The sequence below is a fragment of the Prunus avium genome, chromosome 3 (genome assembly GCF_965620075.1).
Source record: "Prunus avium chromosome 3, drPruAviu1.hap1.1, whole genome shotgun sequence".
In the NCBI taxonomy this organism is placed as follows: domain Eukaryota; kingdom Viridiplantae; phylum Streptophyta; class Magnoliopsida; order Rosales; family Rosaceae; genus Prunus; species Prunus avium.
The window spans coordinates 33,028,818-33,047,074 of record NC_142286.1 but is presented as its reverse complement, the minus strand read 5'-3'; the positions used below and the strand labels follow the sequence as shown (position 1 = coordinate 33,047,074).

Below are 18,257 nucleotides of genomic sequence, written 5' to 3'. Positions count from 1 at the left end.
TGGCTGGTTGCTCCTTTCCTCTCCTCATGCCTTCTTCAAGCCTTCAATCAAAGCCTTCATCTGATGTATGGTTTTTCCCATTTGGGTTTTTCCATTTGCATCATCAAATTCGACCTCAACAGCCTCAAAAGCACCCAACTACTTGAACCCAGTTGAGGAAATTGGATTCAAGCAATACCCAAATGGGAAATTGGGGAAAATGAGAAAGGAGTTGGAGGTTTCAACATTGTGAAAGCTTGAAGGACCCAAATGGGGAACTGGGTTTTCTGAGCACTCGAGTTTTGGATGGCCGATATGGCTGTGATGGGAAATAACAGAAGGTGTGGCAATGGAGGGGGTGAACAGGAGAATGGCAATGGAGGCGGTGAACTAGTAGGTGGGTCCCACAGTAGATACATCAGCATTTAACAATTGACTACACGGTCAACTTAACGGAAGGATGAAATTAGACGATGTTGCAAATGTAAGGGTATAAATTTATTAAATTAATACCCTGTGGTCCATATTGAGAATCACCCCAAACCTGAAGGGTGTCTTTTGTTGTTAGTCCTATTCATTATTTACCCCAAAAAAACACTGAGTTTTTTGATCCATTTATCTATAGCTTCAACCACATCTTTAAACTAACTAATTTTAATTTCATCCTTTCATGAATTATAAGTTTTTATTCGTTTATTAGAGGAAGAAAGATTTCAACTTGGAACCTAATTTTCAGAGTAGTTTACTACTTACAATATGCATGATCAGTTAATTGCAGGGTTTTAGTAGAGAGGGTCGGTGATAGAAAATCTATTGCAAATTGGACGAATATAATCAGATTGGTGGCATTTGGTTATAATTTTTCAGACACTGCAGGCTCAATCAAAAAATTTAGAAATTTATTTTTCAGTTCCATGATAGGATTGGAAACTGGGGTTGAACCATGATCCATTTGAGAACCAGAGTAACCTAATACAAGGCCAAAAGACAATTAGCAAACTCAAGATCAAACCTTCCCATCCTTGTATGGCCAAAACGGGCAAACATCATCAAACATAAAAACAATGGAATTACATCCTTAGCATTTGAGCCTTTTGTCCACTGAATAGTAGGAGGACAGGAACAAATTCTTCTTTACTATATAAAATGATGGAATTACAAGAAATTTTGTGTGTGGACAGGACTGGAAGATACCAAGGATTACAAAGGAACAATCTCACAAGAACTGACTGCCGGGAAGCCAGAGTCTTCCAAATTCACCTCCAGAGATTTTCACCACAAAATTCTCTCTTGCATACACATAATAATTTACTTTTTTTTTTTTTGGTCTGAACCACGAGGTGGTCCTGAATGGGCCCCAACTATGGGTGGCACCTTTAAGCCTTAACCACAACCCAGACTAATCCCCGCTCACACCGGGTCGGCCCGTAAGGCATAATAATTTACTTTTCACTCAAAGGGTTTCTCATACTCGGGGGTTTGTATAGGTTTAGACTTGGAGGAAAGGTGAGAACACTAGAACTCACACCATAATGAATGCGTTTTTACCTTTCTAGATTGATCCACAATATAGTTCATACCCATACAATATCACTTGTGTATAGGAAATAATAGGGTCTTCATGCATTACCAAGCCTTTATTCATTCCACCCTTCTTTATTTAAGGAGTGGGAATCCCAGCAAATACTAGGCAAAGATCAGCGAAGCACAAAGAAAGTGACAAAAAAAGCAAACTCTGAGCTCATCTCGACCCCAATCAAAAACCCTACAAAGATTTAGAGTGCTATCATCCTTTGGGAAAATGAAAAAAATTGAACACCACATACGGAAAGTGGCCACACACACTGGCATTTGCATATTAGAACAATTAGAGGCAGATTAAAAAAAGTGGACTAGTTCAGTAATCTTGGCCAGCAGTTCTTTCTAAGAGCCCTAGTGCGAATTGAGCTCGATTTAGAAGGACCTGAGTAACCCTACACCAAAAATGTCTAATTAAATTAATTTCATCACGTCAACTATAAAGTATAATTTATCCTGGAATTCTGAATCACAGACATTATTTAAGTTGATTTAAATCAGGTGGCAACTGTAGATTACTTTTTGTTGATAATTCACAGTAAAATAGTTCTACTTGCCAATACAGAATCAAGAGACCATCCCATGGGAATTTGGTTAGATTTTTTTGCTTTTAGTTTCTTTATTTCTTTTTCTTATTAAAAGAATAACAGAGAGAAGGAAAAAAGAGACGAGGGAGAGATTAAAAAAAAGGATAATTTTGACCATCAAAGCTAAAACTAAAACATAAAACCAAAATTTACTAAATGAACCATAACATATGCTATTGTAAAACTGAGGTATATTTTATAAATGACTCTTGGTGTAAAGAATACAATGAATCAAAATTGTATGAGGTAACAACAGCGAAATAAACCAACATCGGTATCAAACAAGGTGTACCTTAACATCTTCTTGTCAAAATTTTCTGAGGAAAGAGGAAGCTTTCCACTAGGGGACGTCCAAGCTGTATCACCTGCAAGTATATATGCCAAGAATGTCTAGCTCTCAATTCCATTTTATAAACACAATGCCAGAATAAATATTGTGTAAGCATGTCAAACAATGAAAAACCAAACAAACGAGCACCATAAAGAAGATAATCCATGTAATTAAGAAGCCTGCCTGGATGATCACACACATCACTATTTCTGTATTAAGAAGCCTTCCTAGATAAGATAATCCATGTAATTAAGAAGCCTGCATAGGCAGAAACATCTTAATCCCTAAACCAATTGACAAACAGTACACACAGTCCTGCACCAACCATCAACCCACACAAAAAGAGCAGTTAAAATAAATGGCAAATATAATTCATTTATACTTTGTCTAAACAAACCTACACGTCTACCTTAGGTTGCTGCTTCATGCACACCAGATTTTCAGTTCCAACTGAAGACAATTATCTTCTGAAAATAACTTGTCATTTCCATGTAGATAGGATAACAAACTTAGTAAACATTGAACGAATTTTCTTGGTGACTATTGGACAAATATTGCGATCAAATTAATCAAAAGACAACAGAACTAAAGTATTCTGGTAATCACCAAAGACAGTAATAGAAAGAAACGAATGTTAACAAGGTTCGAAGGCAAAGCGCCATCTACATACCATTTATTGTATGATCAAGCTGCAAATTTGTCACAACAAAAGAATATATACACCTCGGGCAAAAAAAAGTATCATTTCTTATTAGTTCATTAATGGAACTCAGTTAACGAATTTCCTTTTTCTCCATGTGTATAAAGAAACCATGATCAATGTACACCCTTTAAATCACTTGCTCTGTTAACAATTTGAGAACTCCCCCTCTCCTTGTTTACTTTAGAAAGTTCTCTGGCCAAGATAACATATGTCTGGAAACTGATACTGCATTTTTGAGATTCAATAACATGAAGAAGCTTCATGCATAGATCTGATTGCCCTTCCTTCAGTAAACCATCGATTAACACAGTCCAAACAATCTCATCAGTATTCCATTGTTTTTCTAGCATGCTTTTGAATAAAGTTTCAGCTTCTTCCACCCGACACACCCTGCAGAGAGCACTAATAAGTGCCTTATAAGCTGATAAGTGAAACTCAAATCCATTATCTGCCATCAAGCCAAAGATTTCCAGCGCAGATTCCACTTTTAAATTCGTACAATGAGCAAAGAATAGAGACAGATAAATCCTTCTATTGGGGCACAGGCCTTTGTCTTTCATATGCCGCACCAACTGATCTGCCTCATAATATCTGCCTTCCGTACACAAGCCTCTCACTAAAGTACCATAGGTATCAACAGTAGGTTCACATCCATTCTCTGACATCCTAGCTAAGAGATTGCACAATGCCTCAACAAAGTTATAGCTTTCATCAGAGCTGCAACTATACATTGCTTCATGTTGGGCCACGAGCCCCACAACCTTCTCCGTCTGCAACTGACTTTCCTTTTGCAACCCTTTGACCAACACGGCATATGTTCGGTAGTTGGGCCTGCAACCCACATCAACCATTCGCCTAAGAAGCAAGAATGCATGATCTAGCCTACCAAGCATAACAAAACCATCAATGAGTGTGGTAAATGTTACCACATCAGGAGCCAATCCTTTCCTCTCCATTTCATCAAGCAACGTCTCAGCATTGTCAGCCTTGCCCTCTTGACATAACCCAAACATGAGTGAGCTATATGTATACAAGTTCGGCAAGCAACCTTGTTCTCCCATTTCATGGAAGACTTTGAACGCAAGGTCAGTCCTGCCACTTTTACAGAGGCCACCAATTAGAGACGTGTAGGTAATGACATTTGGAACCAGTCCTTGCTTTTCCATCTTTTTACATAGTTTCTCAGCTTTAACAAACTGATTATCTTTGGACAAACCATTTATAATGGCATTGTAGGTTTCAATACTTGGACAGCAACCCTTCTCCTCCATCTGCTCAAATAATGACAATGCAGCCTCTACTTTCCCCTCTATACAGTATCCAGCAATCAAAGCAGCGTAGGTGACCTGACTGGGACTAATTCTTTGTTCTACCATCTCACGGAAAAGAGTAGATGCCAAGTCAGACTTACCCGCCTTGCAAAACCCAGAAATAAGTTCAGTATAAGTCCATTCATCTGGTTCACACCCACTCCCTTTCATAAAATCCAACAACCTCATAGCATTGTTTAACTGACCTCCATTGAGGTATCCATTGATGAGTGTGTTATATGTAATCACATTTAGAGAGGGCCCCACTTTAAGCATTTTGCTTAAAAGAGCCATTGCGTTATTAATGTTACCCATCAAACAGAAAACTTTGATGATTTCATTGTGAGTTTGGGTATTTGCCAAGGTCCCATGTCTCTCCACCCAATAAAAAATCTTCTGAGCCAGGTCATATCTTCCTGTCTCACTTAATCCATTTATCAATGTATTGAAGGTAACTGTGTTTGGGACCAAACCATCCTTCAAAAGTTTGTGATAGAGTCCAATAGCAACATCGAGTTTCCCCGTCTGAGACAACCCACTGATCAAAGCTGTATAAGTATGAACGGTAGGATGGCAACCCCTGCTTCTCATCCTTCTGAAAAGCCCAATTGCTTCCACCAGCCGATCGGCCTCACATAGTGAAGCAATTGGGACAGTGTAAGTATATGATGTGGGTTCAATCCCTTTCTCTACCATTTCATCAAGCATATCCAGTGCCTCATCCACCCTCCCCTCATTGCATAGCCCATTGATAAGAGTTGAATACGTAACTGAATTCGGGTCACAACCTGCCTTCACCATCTGATCGTAAACCTCAAATGCCAAATCCAAGTTACGATTTCTACAATGCCCAAGAATCAATGATGTATAAGTAAAAACATCCGGGAGCATATCAAACTGAAAAATCTTGCTCAAAATCAACTCTGCTTCCTGGACCTTGCCCTTCTTGCACAATATATTGAGCATTGTATTAAATGTCAACAAACTCGGTTTAATCCCACTACTTAGCACCTGGGTAAAAACATTCTGAGCTATACTAACCATCTCAAACTTACCCAATTGAATCAAAAGCGTATTAAAACTATACAATGTAAACTCAAAACCAAGTCGGCTCATCTCATTCAAATATTCAGTTACCCGTTTAAGCTCTTCCTCGTTCCTAGAAGCTTTAATCATCAAAATCCTCACACGGTCTGCAGGCGCAAAAATCCGTTCGTTCACAAGCCTATTCAGCATTGATGAAAAGCAGCTCATATCATGCTGGTAAGAAGGTCTCTTAGAAACCCAGTAGAAGAATCTTAACGCCGAGTCTGTATTCTTGTGGGTCTCAATAATCTCTGACACATGATGGGTTCTAATCTTAGGGCTCAGCCAGCTGAGCTCTGAGCTCTTTTCCCATTGAGGGTCGCACAGAATGTCACAGATTTGGAACACCAAGTTTGGGGCAGGATTGAAGGGTGGATGAGAGAGTTGGGAGAAAAGCTTGGTTCTTGATGCGAATTCGACAAAATGGTGGGAACCCAATAGCGAATGGAGGGTTTGTAGGTGAAGGAGCGGTGCGGTTTTGAGGGGCTTTAACATGTCGAGCTATGGAGAGGTCATGAGGGGTTTTCGAAGAAGATGGTAAAGTTTGGATTTTTCTTGGGTTTTCAGAGCCCTTGGGATTGAGGGGGCTTGGTTGGTAGTTGGGGAGGATGGTGAGTCGACTCGCCGAGTTGCTGCTGAACGTGGTCATTGGAGAACCATAGCTTTGCTATACTGAAATAGAAGGGAGAAAGGTTAAACCGTTGAGTAAACTAGGGTTATTTCATTCGTAGACGAAAGCAAAAAATAAAAGATTAAAAATAAAAATAAAAACTGAACAATTGCTTTTATTATGTAGCAGCTATAATAAGCCACACACAGAGCCCTTCAGTCAATCATCTGATCCACCAAAGCCTTAGCAATGCTTCAACTCACGCCTTCTCACTCTCTCCACCAACCATTGCTCTCTCCTCAAAGCCTCCCCTTTTCGCTTCTCCAAACCTGTAAAACCCAACGAGAAGCAGAGCAACACCACGCCATATCCCTCAAAACCGGAACTTTCAGCCACCCTGCAATTGCTTCCCGTTTCTTATCTCTCTACGCAGACCCCAAAATCAACAATCTTGACTATGCTCGCTCCGTCTTCGATCAAATTGAAGAACCCACCTTGGTTTCCTGGAACGTTCTCATCAAATGCTATGTTGGGAACCAACGTTCCCATGATGCTATTGTTTTGTTCTATGAATTGCTTCATGAACTTGTTCCGGATAATTTTACTGTACCGTGTGTGATAAAGGGTTGTGCTCGGTTAAATGCGATTGGGGAAGGGAAACAGATTCATGGGTTGGTGTTGAAAATTGGGCTTGGTTTGGATAAGTTTGTGCAGAGTAGTTTGGTTAGTTTGTACTCAAAGTGCGGTGAGATTGGTTTGGCTAGGAAAGTGTTTGATCAAATGCTTGATAGAGATTTGGTTACTTGGAATTCTTTGATTGATGGGTATGCGAGATGTGGAGAAGTAGAAGTTGCAATGGAATTGTTTGATCAAATGCGGGAGAGAGATTCTTTTTCGTGGACTGTTTTAGTGGACGGGTTATCAAAATGCGGGAAGGTAGAGATGGCTAGGGAGATATTTGATAGGATGCCAAATAGAAATTTGGTTTCTTGGAATGCCATGATTAATGGTTACATGAAATCCGGGGATTTTGAGATGGCACGTCAATTGTTTAGTCGGATGCCAACAAGAGATATAATAACTTGGAATTCGATGATTGCAGGTTATGAATTTAATGGACAGTTTATGGAAGCATTGGAGTTGTTTCAGGAAATTTTGGAAGAAGATATTATGCCTAGTCATGCTACATTAGTCAGTGCTCTTTCTGCCGTTTCAGGATTAGCCACTCTAAGTAAGGGGAGATGGATTCATTCTTTCATGGTAAAACATGGATTTGAATTAGATGGTGTGCTTGGTACATCATTGATAGAAATGTATTCCAAGTGTGGGAGCATAGAGTGTGCTCTGGCTGTATTTCGAGCTATAGACAGGAAGAAATTAGGGCATTGGACTGCTATAATTGTTGGTTTAGGAATGCATGGTATGGCCGACCAGGTTCTTGAGCTATTCCTTGAGATGCGCAAAAATGGAATGCACCCTCATGGTATAACTTTTATCGGAGTCTTGAATGCATGTAGTCATGCAGGATTGGTTGATCTTGGTCGTTACTATTTCAATCTGATGATAAATGATTATGAAATTGAACCCACAATTGAACACTATGGTTGTTTTGTAGACATTTTATGTCGCGCTGGTTGTCTGGACGAGGCAAAGAATGTCATTGAAAGTATGCCCATGAAACCAAACAAAGTAATTTGGATGAGTTTGCTTAGTGGTGCTCGGAACCATGGAAATGTTGAAGTTGGTGATTATGCAGCTCGCCATTTGATTGACGTGTCTCCAGACACTGTTGGATGCTATGTTCTTCTTTCTAACATGTATGCTGCAGCTGATAAGTGGGAGAAAGTTTCACAGGTAAGAGAAATGATGAGAAAGAGAGGAGTAAAAAAGGACCCAGGATGCAGTTCCATAGAGCACAGAGGTGTGCTTCATGAGTTTATTGTCGGTGAAAAATCACATCCTCGGACGAAAGACATATATTCTAAGTTGACTGAGATGAGAGAGAAACTGAAATCCGTAGGACATGTTCCTGACACAAGTCAAGTTCTGTTGTGTCTTGAAGAGGAAAAAGAGAAGGAAGCTGAATTGGAAAACCATAGCGAGAGATTGGCTATTGCATATGGTCTTATTAATTTGGAACCTGGGAGTCCTATTCGCATTATAAAGAATCTTCGTGTCTGTAACGATTGCCACTCTGTCACCAAACTCCTATCCAGTATCTATGATCGTGAGATTATTGTGAGAGATAATAGTCGTTTCCATCATTTCAGAAATGGGTCATGTTCTTGCAAAGATTTTTGGTGACTGACTTGTTTGTCTGCTGCATTGATGCTTGTGTTGATCTGCTCAAAGCAATAAGCATCAGAATGCCTCTACCTCTATGCTTCCCCTCTTAAAATTGGCCACTGGTATCATTTCTTCTGATTTTATGCATTTCTTTGTGTTCCTTTTAGTATAGACATTCTTGAAGGTGTGTCTTGATGTAATGATTGTCCCTAGCAAAAACGGCGCCCCCCCGCCGCCCCCCCTTGTTACAGGGATATGATGCATAGGTCTTGCTCTCCCTAGATGCTGAATTGGCCAGAGACTAGTGCAAGATAGGCTATCTTATACAGAGAGTCTGAATTTATAGTGACAGTGAGATATAATAGTCATTCCCATCGCTTCTTTCACCCTGCATTGGCAGAAGGCTTGTACACTAGGTGCCCTTAGTATTGGAGGCAATCTTCGTTGTATACTGGTTACCCCTACAAGAATTGTTCATTATACTGAAAGATAATAGCTCCTCCCATCATGTGAAAAGTTTCAGTTGGCAAAAGTTTGTTTCCTGAAAAATTTCCAAATTTGTTGTTTCATACATTCTCATTGTGCTCTGATTCTCTTTGTTTTGTACATTCTCTTTGTGGGCACTTATTGTGTAATATTATATACATATATCCCACTCCACTGTAGCTGGAGCGGGATACTCGACAACATATCGACATCCACACTGACAACATATCAACATCCATATAAATAACATATCACCATCCGTATGACAAACATGTTGACATCCATATCAACACGATACCAGTATGGCTTGCCCAGAGCCCAGAACAGCCTTTCTTGCAACAGGAATGTGGCTGCCCTTAGCTATATGGGCAGTCTTCATTATACTGAGATTATAGTAAGAGATGATAGCTCTTCCCATCATTCCTTTCACCCTGCATTGGCCAAATCCATATACTATTTGTTCATAATACTAATAGCATAGGCAGTCTTCATTATGCTGATATTAAAATTAGAGATGATAGCCAGTGTTCAGTGGGTAAAAGTTTGCAGAAATCTTTCCCACATTCTCTGTATGCGCTGGTTAAACTTAATTTGCCTAATGGAGAGGAATAGATGAAGAAACCTAAGATGAATCTGATAATCATATGATTTGGTTTTAATTTTTATTTTCCCTTGTATTTTGGTTGTTATATATTATTCTCTGGTTTAGATTTACTATATTGCAGCAAAGCATGCATTTGTTGACTGGAACTTTTGAATGTTCAGCACATCTAGACAAATAAGAAGTTCAAGCACAAAGGAGCTGGGCGGTTTTACTGGATAAGTGATTTCAATACAAGCAGTTTCTAGTAAGATTACATCAGAACTAATGGAGTCCTCAACAAGAGAACCTCAACAAAGGCAAGAAGTTCGGGTAATGTTACAGATGAACAGCCATGCATTTAGGTTTCTTCATTTTCCAGGGACAAAGTTGGTGGCATAAGCCCATGCATTGTTGGCAACTGGATCAGCAACATGGTCATAGAGGTTCTCAACTGGGCCCTTTCCAGTTACAATAGCCTGAACAAAGAATCCAAACATTGAAGTCATTGCCAGCCGCCCATTCTTAAGCTCTTTCACCTTCAGTTCAGCAAACGCCTCAGGATCATCAGCCAGTCCAAGTGGGTCAAAGGCCCCTCCAGGGTAAAGTGGATCCAGTCCTTCACCAAGTGGTCCTCCACCAATCCTGTATCCTTCGACAAATCCCATTAGCACAACCTGGACAGCCCAGATTGCCAAGATGCTCTGGGCATGGACAAGGTTTGGGTTGCCAAGATAGTCAAGGCCACCCTCGGAGAAGATTTGAGATCCAGCCTTGAACCAAACAGCCTCGCCGAACTTGACACCATTCTTTGACAGGATTTCTGGGAAGACACATCCCAGTGCACCAAGCATGGCCCATCGGCTGTGGATCACCTCAAGCTCACGGTTTTTGGCAAATGTCTCAGGGTCTGCGGATAGTCCAGCAGTGTCCCATCCGTAGTCACCAGGGAATTCACCAGTCAAGTATGATGGAGTTTGCTCAGAGAATGGTCCCAAGTATTTTGGGCGGTCTGGGCCATACCTGTTTTGTCAATTACAGTGAAGAGTGTTAGCATAATAAGCTCAAGGCCTTAGCTTTAAAAGGTATGGGTATGGTGTAAACTTCCTAATGCTATGTTGAGCATGTTGGTCTTGTAACATTGTAACTTTGTGCATTGAGGTAGAATAGATTGTTAGAGATTCTGTCATTGTAATCTAAACATCATTTTGATTTGAATTTTACGTTGAATCCATGACTCTCAATACTACTAGATACTTTAATTTACTCCAATAGCGTAATATGTATCAGTGACCATATCTATACACATGGAAGTTTTAGTAGAGTTGCTTGGAAAAAAATATCTTATGCTCACAGGCTACAGCCAAGGAACTTACCATATGCTTTGGGGGGTACTTTTGACGGTGCGCCTCATGGTGATGCGGCCGCCACCAAGGCCACCAATCTTTCGGATGAGCTCATTTGACTGCTTCAAAGCAGTCTGGCCAGCAAATGCTGATTGTTGGATTGCAGAGGTTGCCATGACTATGCTCTCCTGTTCGAAGTGGGGTGGTGTTGTGAGGCCTAATGAGATGCCTTGGACAAGGAGAGAGCTGGGATGTTATAACGGGAATGTGAAGATGTTGTGGATTAGGATATCTACACATCAGCAACATTCTATTGGTTCTCAATTGGATTTAGATTTCCAAACTGATTGTTCTAGTGAGAGAGAGGTTATCTCTTAGCCATGTGGCAGGCAAATGGGTGCAATATTTGTGGTTGGTGAACGCAGGCCACAAGTTTAGTTGTACTGTAGAAGCTCATGCCAGCTCCAACCAAAAGACAAATATTTAATAGGCCCCCACTGATGAAATCATGAAAGCATAAACTTTCCTTGGGTGTTTTCGTAGGCTCGAAGTAAAAAACGCCAACCTCTAAAATTCGAACTGTTCCTTGGCTGCTGTGAAAAGGTTAATTTGCCGCAGTATTGACAAAACAACAGCAAACCATAGCAGGGCAGAAATGGTTTGCAGTGGAAGAAGAGTAAAGGGAGATTCTCCAAAAAGTATTTCAAGTTAAGGATTGGTTACATACTTCTAATCTCGGCCATTGGATTTCATTTATTAAATGTGTTGGTATTCTCTTAAATGCAATCCAATGGCCGAGATTAGAAGTATGTAGCCAATCCTTAACTTAAATACTTATTGAAGAATGTCCCAAAGAGTAAATAACATAAGCTCACCTACATTGTCTATGATCAACTACAATGTAATATCTATTAGCATTCTGGTCTATTGTCTCGAAGGCTCATAGTAAAAAGACAGGAGAGTAACTTATTCACATTTTAGAGATGGCATTGTGCAGAACAAATAGGAACACAGACAGACCACAAGATAACTACATGGTTTATTAACTTTGTTAACACTTCCATAGGAGACTTCCAATTTAACTGATATATGTGCTAGCGAGCTTAGAAACTGGGTGAAAACAATATGACGATATGGAGAACATCAGGAACAACCAAATAGATATGTATAATCTGCGCCTCCTATTTGAGAACCCCACATGTGAATTCACCATCAATGCCGAAGTTGTTCTTTCGATGCTATCTGAAAGCAATTTAAAGGTCCAATCAAACCCCCATGAAAGAGCAGCAAGAAGGAAACAGATCAACCAATGCAGTGCATTCAACCTCACACCACTCACTAGCCCTTTTCCAAACTCAACAATCATCACCTGCATGATCAAAACAGCCCCCAAAGCCATCAGAAACCAATAGTTGTGGAGGACAACAACTAGCATTTCCTTCTTCGCCAAGTGCATGGCACTCAACAGATTAAGGACCTGGCACAATGTGAAAGTATTGAAAATCATCGTATTCCGGACGCCTTGATCCATGCCTGGTACTGCATTTCCCATGAAATGTAAGATCAGCAAGACAGAAGCCTGAGATGAAACTTGAATTGCTATGTTTCTCCAAATGACTTTGGTTATAAGTGACTCAGTCCTCTTTGCAGGTCTTTGAGTGAGTAGTTCCGGGCCTTGTAACTCCATCACCATCATGAGGCCACCAAGAAGGCACATAATCAAGTTCACCCAAATCAAGTGAATTGCGGATAATGGGGACTCTCCGGAATGCATTGTTGCCACTAAGGTTATCAGTAGCCCGGATATGCAAGCAGTGAGGTGAAGTTGAGAGAATTGCTGAATGTTGTGGTAAGCACATGCACCAGACTTCCAAATAGGGGCTAGTAAACAGACATTTCTAACTATAAGATCAGCATTCTCTCTAGCCATTTCTGTGCTCCGGATATCATCTATGATTCCTACATCAGCTTCTTTTAAGGTCAGAGTGTCGCTTATGGTCAACCCTCCACAGAATGCAACTATGTGACCTTTTTTCCTTAAGCGATCCACCATGAGAAACTTGTCCTTAGGGAGGGACCTTCCCATCAAAGAGATCATATCCATCTTATCCTGCCTTTCCATGGAATCCAGTCTTCGGAAAACTTCTCCTTCAATCTCCATATCATTTGAACCAGGGGAGATTCCAAGTTGTGAAGCCCTGGCTCTCACTGTTGAGAGCTCATCCTCTGACACCAATTTGATGCTTACTCCAACCCTTTTAAGAGCTTCCACTGCCAATTTAAGCTCTTCTTGATATGGGCGTCTAACGCCCACGAGTGCCAACAAAATCAACCCATCTTCTGTAGGTTCTTGGACTTCTGTTTTCTTGTAAGCATATGCAATGGGCCTAAGACCATTCTCCTCCATTTTATTAATCACCTGCTTAAATCTTCTGTTCTGGTCTTTCATAGTGTGACTTTCCCCTCTGTTATCATTGTAATGTGAACACTTATGTAATATTGTTGATGCATCCCCATTGCAGTGCAACTGCAGAATTTGTTCATCATTCACAGTTTTCCTCACTAAAATCCCACTGCATTTCTCATCAGAGCTCAACTGCTTAACAGGATTACATGTTTCATTCAATAACCCCATGTTAGCACCCCATCTGGTCTTTAGCCAAGAAATGAGCAAATCATTTGTTGGGGATGGGGTAGCAGAAATCCCCTGATGCAGTGTTTCAAGAACAACTTGATCAGCTTCAGAGTCCACTTCATCACTGCATAAATCCTTTCCACCCATCCAAAATTCCTTAACCTCCCCCTGGCTACACATTAGCTCACCAGTTGTTTCTATGCAGATGACTGTTATTAGTCCCATGGTGACACAAGCTGATAGATTCTGAGGCTTTGCCTGATTTTGGACCACCTTCTCCTTCCATTGACAAAGGGCAACTGTAATCGCAAAAGGCATTCCATGTTGTATCCCTATCACTGCGGTTGCGAGAACACCTGCTAAAGTGGAAACCCGTCCTTGAGGTTTCAAGAAAATTTTCTCAAAGATCCTCATTACCAAGTTCATTGAAACTTCCCCTTTCAGTTCTGGCCTGTCATTGTAATTGTCATGCTTCCTGAAGAATAATAGCCGTATTAGCACCACGAGAGCAATCAGTAGAGAGACACAAACCGCAAGATAATCCATACAAGCAAATGGCTTGTCCAACAAATCTTGTAACAGCGTCTTTTCGTTTGGATTATGATGAGTCCCCAAGCTGTGCATCTCAGCAAAAACTGTGTTGGCACCAATACATGTCACAACCATGCGACCATGTCCCTTAATAACCTTTGAACCAGACAACACAAACGGGTTTTGTTCACAATCAATTTTGGGATTCAATACCTCATCCAACATCAAGTCCTCATCATGATCTATGAACAAACCATCGGCAGGGACACGGTCTCCTTCCTTCAAATGAACTATATCGCCCACCACAACACAAGATATGTTAACTGATGTAGGTTCTCTGTTACTCCTTTCAACATTCACCATCAATCTGCTCCTGTCCAGCAGGTGCTTCCTCACCAGCTTTCTCTCATGGTGGTAGTTCCCCACTGAAGGGAAAGCAACAAGTAAGAACACCGTAAAGAGTATGGCAACACCGTCGTGCCACCCTTGTTTGACTCCTTGCGTCATGAATTCAATGGCAAACGAAAACCCTGCTGAGAGTAAGAGGAAAAAAATTGTATATTGATTGCAAGCCTTCAACAAGAAGTATGAGAAGCTTTTTGCATCAACTGGGGACTTGGTCGTGTTCCATCCTTGTGGATTTTGACCACCATCAACAGCATCATCCTGTCATATAAAGAACGAATATGATTAACTTAACAAAGTTAAGTTCAATCATTCTCAATCATTCTCTATCAAGTGCATAAGATTATAAAAATATTTTTTTTCTCTACTTATTTGGTTGCTACCTCAAAGTGAGACCTGAGAAGTGGCAAAATGCCAGCAACACCACCAAGTCCTCTCAGTGCATTTAAGTTCTTCTCTCTCACAATGAGAGCAACCTTGTTCAGAAACCGGTCCTGAAGAGGGATGTCAATAGCATGCTCAGAGGCGGGGGCCGGTGGTGCCGGTGCTTCTAAAGGTTCATAGCTAGGGGCTTCATGGGGCAATCTGGTTTTCTTACTGCGTGAGGAGATGAAAACGCCTAGAGCAATATATCTAAGCCATCTCTTGCGCAGCACGTATTGGCCAGAAGTGTTGATGGTTTGAATGAGCAAGCCAGCAGTAACAGATGAAGTGCTGCTGCAGACACCTTCGGAAGCTTGATCATCTGTTTTTGGGTCTAGGAACATGTTTCTTGGTGCAACTACAAAATTAGACAAATGGTCAGACAAAAAAAAATGGTTCAAAAAAGATTAAGCAAATAGTCTCATGGATATAGTGGTACTTTTGGCATGGAATATTGGACTCACCGTATATGACTAAATGAGGAAGGCTCAAGGACTTGTTGAGTACTGGGTTTGGAAAGTGCTTAAATTAGCTCACAAAGAAATCTGTGCGACTAAAATGAAATATTAGGCCCCATTTGATTCACGGAAAAGGGAGTTGGTGAGTGCTGGGTTTGGAAAGTGCTTACATTAACCTTTTTCCCCAGATTAATGCATAGCAGAGAAAACCAAACATGGGATTTATTGAATAGTGTCAAGAAAGACACTGCAGTTAATGATAGAAATAGGATGAGGACTTGAGCTTGAGGTGTGAATAATTGAGTGATGATTGAGGGAATTTATAAGGCTTCAGATATGTTGCATTTACAATTTTGCCCCCAGAAAGGAAGCGACCTGGAAACTACACATTGTAAATTACCCAGAAAATTAATTTCCCCGGAGATTATAAATTAAATTTGACGTGCAATAGGGAGCTTATTTTTATTTTCATATTTTGTTTTGTGACATAATGTAATGTAAGCCTCTTCCTCTTTGTTTTGTATTGTTTTGTAGTGAAAAATTCTTCTGGGAGGGAGGGAGTGGTGGTGTGGCGTCGTCACTATACGCGTTGGGCACGCGGTGAGGGTGGAAAATTGGCACAGAGAAGACTCTTGAGTCTATGCACTCAAAAGAGAGAAAATAAAATATTTTTTCTATAAAAACAAGTGTGGTTGACATTTTTTTTTTATTTTTTTTTCGGTTACAAGGAGGGCCAAAGCCCAAGAAAAAACCAAAAAGAAAACTACACTGGGACAATGGTTGACATTATTGCCACATTGTGTTTCATGCTGAAAATTTGATTTGATGTTCTATTGTAATGTGCATATATAAGACCATAATTCTTATTCTCTCTTGAATTTTGAAGAAAATCAAGGGTCTGTTTAGGAGTATTTCTGAAAATGTCCTTTTGACAATTGATAGACATATTTTAACACCATTTATTATTACTATAAACATAATTGCTAGTCTTTATTTTAATTAGTGTGAGATTTAATTAGTATCATTTTATTTCTTTCTTACAAAAGCAGAGAATAAAAGTTGTAATTATCATTGTACATTATATTAATAGAGTGGGGGTAGCATGTTATTGAGTTTAAAGTCATTATATCAATGGAAAATTGCATCACGTAAGCTCCCTTCTCTATCTTAATAATAATGGAGCCTCATCCTTCGATTGTTATTAATCTTTAAAAGACTTCTTTGTGCTTGCTTTATCATAATAAAAGAATAATTGGTGTTTGCAGCCAAAACCAAAGAGAAAGAGAATCAAATTGACTACAAGCGTGTGATAAAGCAAGAAAAAAGAATGATGGAGTGCCAAAGTAAAGTAAAAGATGAAATTCCTAGAGATAGAATTGAGAAGTGTCTCACCAAGGCCAAAAGAAATGGAAAGTTATTTTGGAATGATGGGCTACAAACTTGATTATTCTATGATTTAAGCTCCCAAACTTTGACTATAAATAAAAGCTTGGAGCAAAGATGTGAGGTACCAAGAGATACACAGCAAGGAGAAGGAAAAAGAGAGAGAAAGAAAGAGGAGAGAAAATGCAATAGAATTGAAGAGAACCTTGGGGAGTCGACATGCAAGGATCCAAGGGGTTAATGATGCAATTTTTCCTTTTTCATTTCCACTTTAGTTTTTATCTTGTAATTATTTTGTTATTTTATTTATGTCTAGTTAAATTTTGTTAATAATGAAACATCATTATAAAATGAAGTTCTAGTTTTTATCTTCTAGTTTCCAAATTATATTATTCAATGTTTATAATTTTCACTTCACATGATTAGTAGATTAACTTTCTTTTCACCACTTCTATTACCACTTCGATTTATTAATACATCCTTGGATTTTTATTTTTAGTATACAAATTTCTTTGATCTCTTGTCATTCAAATAACCCTTTTCACATAGGGTGCTTAGGAAACTTTGATACTTTGTAGTTAAATAAATTTTGTTTACATGTGATGCTTAGAATTTGTAGCAATCTAGAAGTCAACATATTGCTTTCTCAACATATCATTAAAGGGTTTAAATGATATATGTTGAGAAAGCAACAGGTTGACTTCTAGATTGCTACTTCATAGAAATTAACAGGTAAATAATTAGAGTTTTATGAAATAGTGGTGTGGATTATAATACCTTAGTCACTTTTCTCATTAATTTAATCTCTATTTTCATTTATTTTCATTTCCTTTTTTTTTTTTTGCTTTATTTAATTTTCTTTATCAACAAACAAATCACCATTTGATTCAACTAGGTTGGCAATTTAATTAACTTGGGTTTAATTAGTTTTCTATATTTTTCAGTACGACCTCATTCTTACACGTCTATACAATATCCGATTCGTGTGCTTGCGAGTATTTATAAATTTAAAACGACATATTTTTTGTGACAACAATAACGTTTGATAAAAAATAATTTAGAAGCAGTCATAAAAGCACTTTATGGAGAAGCATTTGCTATGAGCTTCTTCATGAATCACTCCAAAATGCTTTTCTAGGAAGCACTATAATTTTTTATAAATTTTTTAACATTTTATAATAAAAGCGCTAATAAATAAAAGTGCTTCCTAAAAAAAGTATTCTCAAACGAGCAAGAAATGTATTTGGTATTTGGTGTAAGAAGTGCAATGAGGCCTTTTTGTACTCAAATGATATTTATTCATGCATAGTAGCAGGCAGGTTGTGTGTCGGAATAAAAAAAAATAGAGAGAATGTAAAAGTCTCCAAACATAAAAAAATCTACACAAGTCTTTGCTTTGGTTTGTAGGACAAAGTATTCGACTTGCTTGTCTTGTCTAGTATATTAACGAATATTCATTATTTTACTTAATTCGTCTTAGTAACCACTAACAAATAGATTAGTGTTTTTAATTTCGTTTTGGGGTCGTCTTGTTCAATAA

General features: G+C 39.2%; 3 protein-coding genes and 1 pseudogene across 7 annotated transcripts; 1 reads left to right on the top strand and 3 right to left on the bottom strand.

Moving 5' to 3' along the window:
• Positions 1–998: 998 nt before the first annotated feature.
• On the bottom strand, positions 999–6,286 carry LOC110749931 (uncharacterized). 4 transcript variants are annotated; one of them, XM_088250867.1, is made up of 3 exons: positions 3,146–6,286; positions 2,437–2,509; positions 999–1,744 (listed from the first exon to the last, which is right to left on the bottom strand). In XM_088250867.1, exon 1 carries the CDS (start codon positions 6,067–6,069, stop codon positions 3,292–3,294), a length of 2,778 nt encoding a protein of 925 aa, XP_088106993.1. In that variant the 5' UTR covers positions 6,070–6,286; the 3' UTR covers positions 999–1,744; positions 2,437–2,509; positions 3,146–3,291. The 4 variants fall into 4 exon arrangements, with proteins under 4 accessions (XP_088106993.1, XP_021805830.2, XP_021805832.2 ...); XM_021950138.2 differs by having other exon boundaries at positions 2,437–6,286; XM_021950140.2 differs by having other exon boundaries at positions 999–2,790; positions 2,885–6,286.
• An 81-nt stretch (positions 6,287–6,367) lies between these two features.
• Positions 6,368–10,058, top strand: LOC110749932 (pentatricopeptide repeat-containing protein At5g66520 pseudogene; annotated as a pseudogene). Its single transcript, XR_015834613.1, has 2 exons — positions 6,368–8,592; positions 9,722–10,058. The product of XR_015834613.1 is annotated as a pentatricopeptide repeat-containing protein At5g66520 pseudogene (transcript).
• Positions 9,743–11,132, bottom strand: LOC110749933 (chlorophyll a-b binding protein 2.2, chloroplastic). The gene is made up of 2 exons (XM_021950146.2): positions 10,913–11,132; positions 9,743–10,559 (listed from the first exon to the last, which is right to left on the bottom strand). Exons 1-2 carry the CDS (start codon positions 11,056–11,058, stop codon positions 9,908–9,910), a joined length of 798 nt encoding a protein of 265 aa, XP_021805838.1. The 5' UTR covers positions 11,059–11,132; the 3' UTR covers positions 9,743–9,907.
• Positions 11,133–11,825: 693 nt separating this feature from the next.
• On the bottom strand, positions 11,826–15,621 carry LOC110749930 (calcium-transporting ATPase 12, plasma membrane-type-like). Its single transcript, XM_021950137.2, has 3 exons — positions 15,341–15,621; positions 14,837–15,234; positions 11,826–14,714 (listed from the first exon to the last, which is right to left on the bottom strand). The coding sequence occupies exons 2-3, from the start codon at positions 15,218–15,220 to the stop codon at positions 11,961–11,963; spliced, it is 3,138 nt and encodes a 1,045-aa protein (XP_021805829.2). The 5' UTR covers positions 15,221–15,234; positions 15,341–15,621; the 3' UTR covers positions 11,826–11,960.
• Between the last annotated feature and the right edge of the window lie 2,636 nt (positions 15,622–18,257).

What these genes read in the sequence shown, in the direction of transcription:
- LOC110749931 (XM_021950138.2), bottom strand. Translation starts at nt 6,069, where the DNA reads ATGTTAAAGCCCCTCAAAACCGCACCGCTCCTTCACCTACAAACCCTC.
- LOC110749933 (XM_021950146.2), bottom strand. Translation starts at nt 11,058, where the DNA reads ATGGCAACCTCTGCAATCCAACAATCAGCATTTGCTGGCCAGACTGCT. An exon ending in AGTACCCCCCAAAGCATATG is followed by an intron (nt 10,560 to 10,912) that starts GTAAGTTCCTTG and finishes TTGACAAAACAG; the next exon opens with GTATGGCCCAGACCGCCCAA.
- LOC110749930 (XM_021950137.2), bottom strand. Translation starts at nt 15,220, where the DNA reads ATGTTCCTAGACCCAAAAACAGATGATCAAGCTTCCGAAGGTGTCTGC. An exon ending in TTCTCAGGTCTCACTTTGAG is followed by an intron (nt 14,715 to 14,836) that starts GTAGCAACCAAA and finishes TTTATATGACAG; the next exon opens with GATGATGCTGTTGATGGTGG.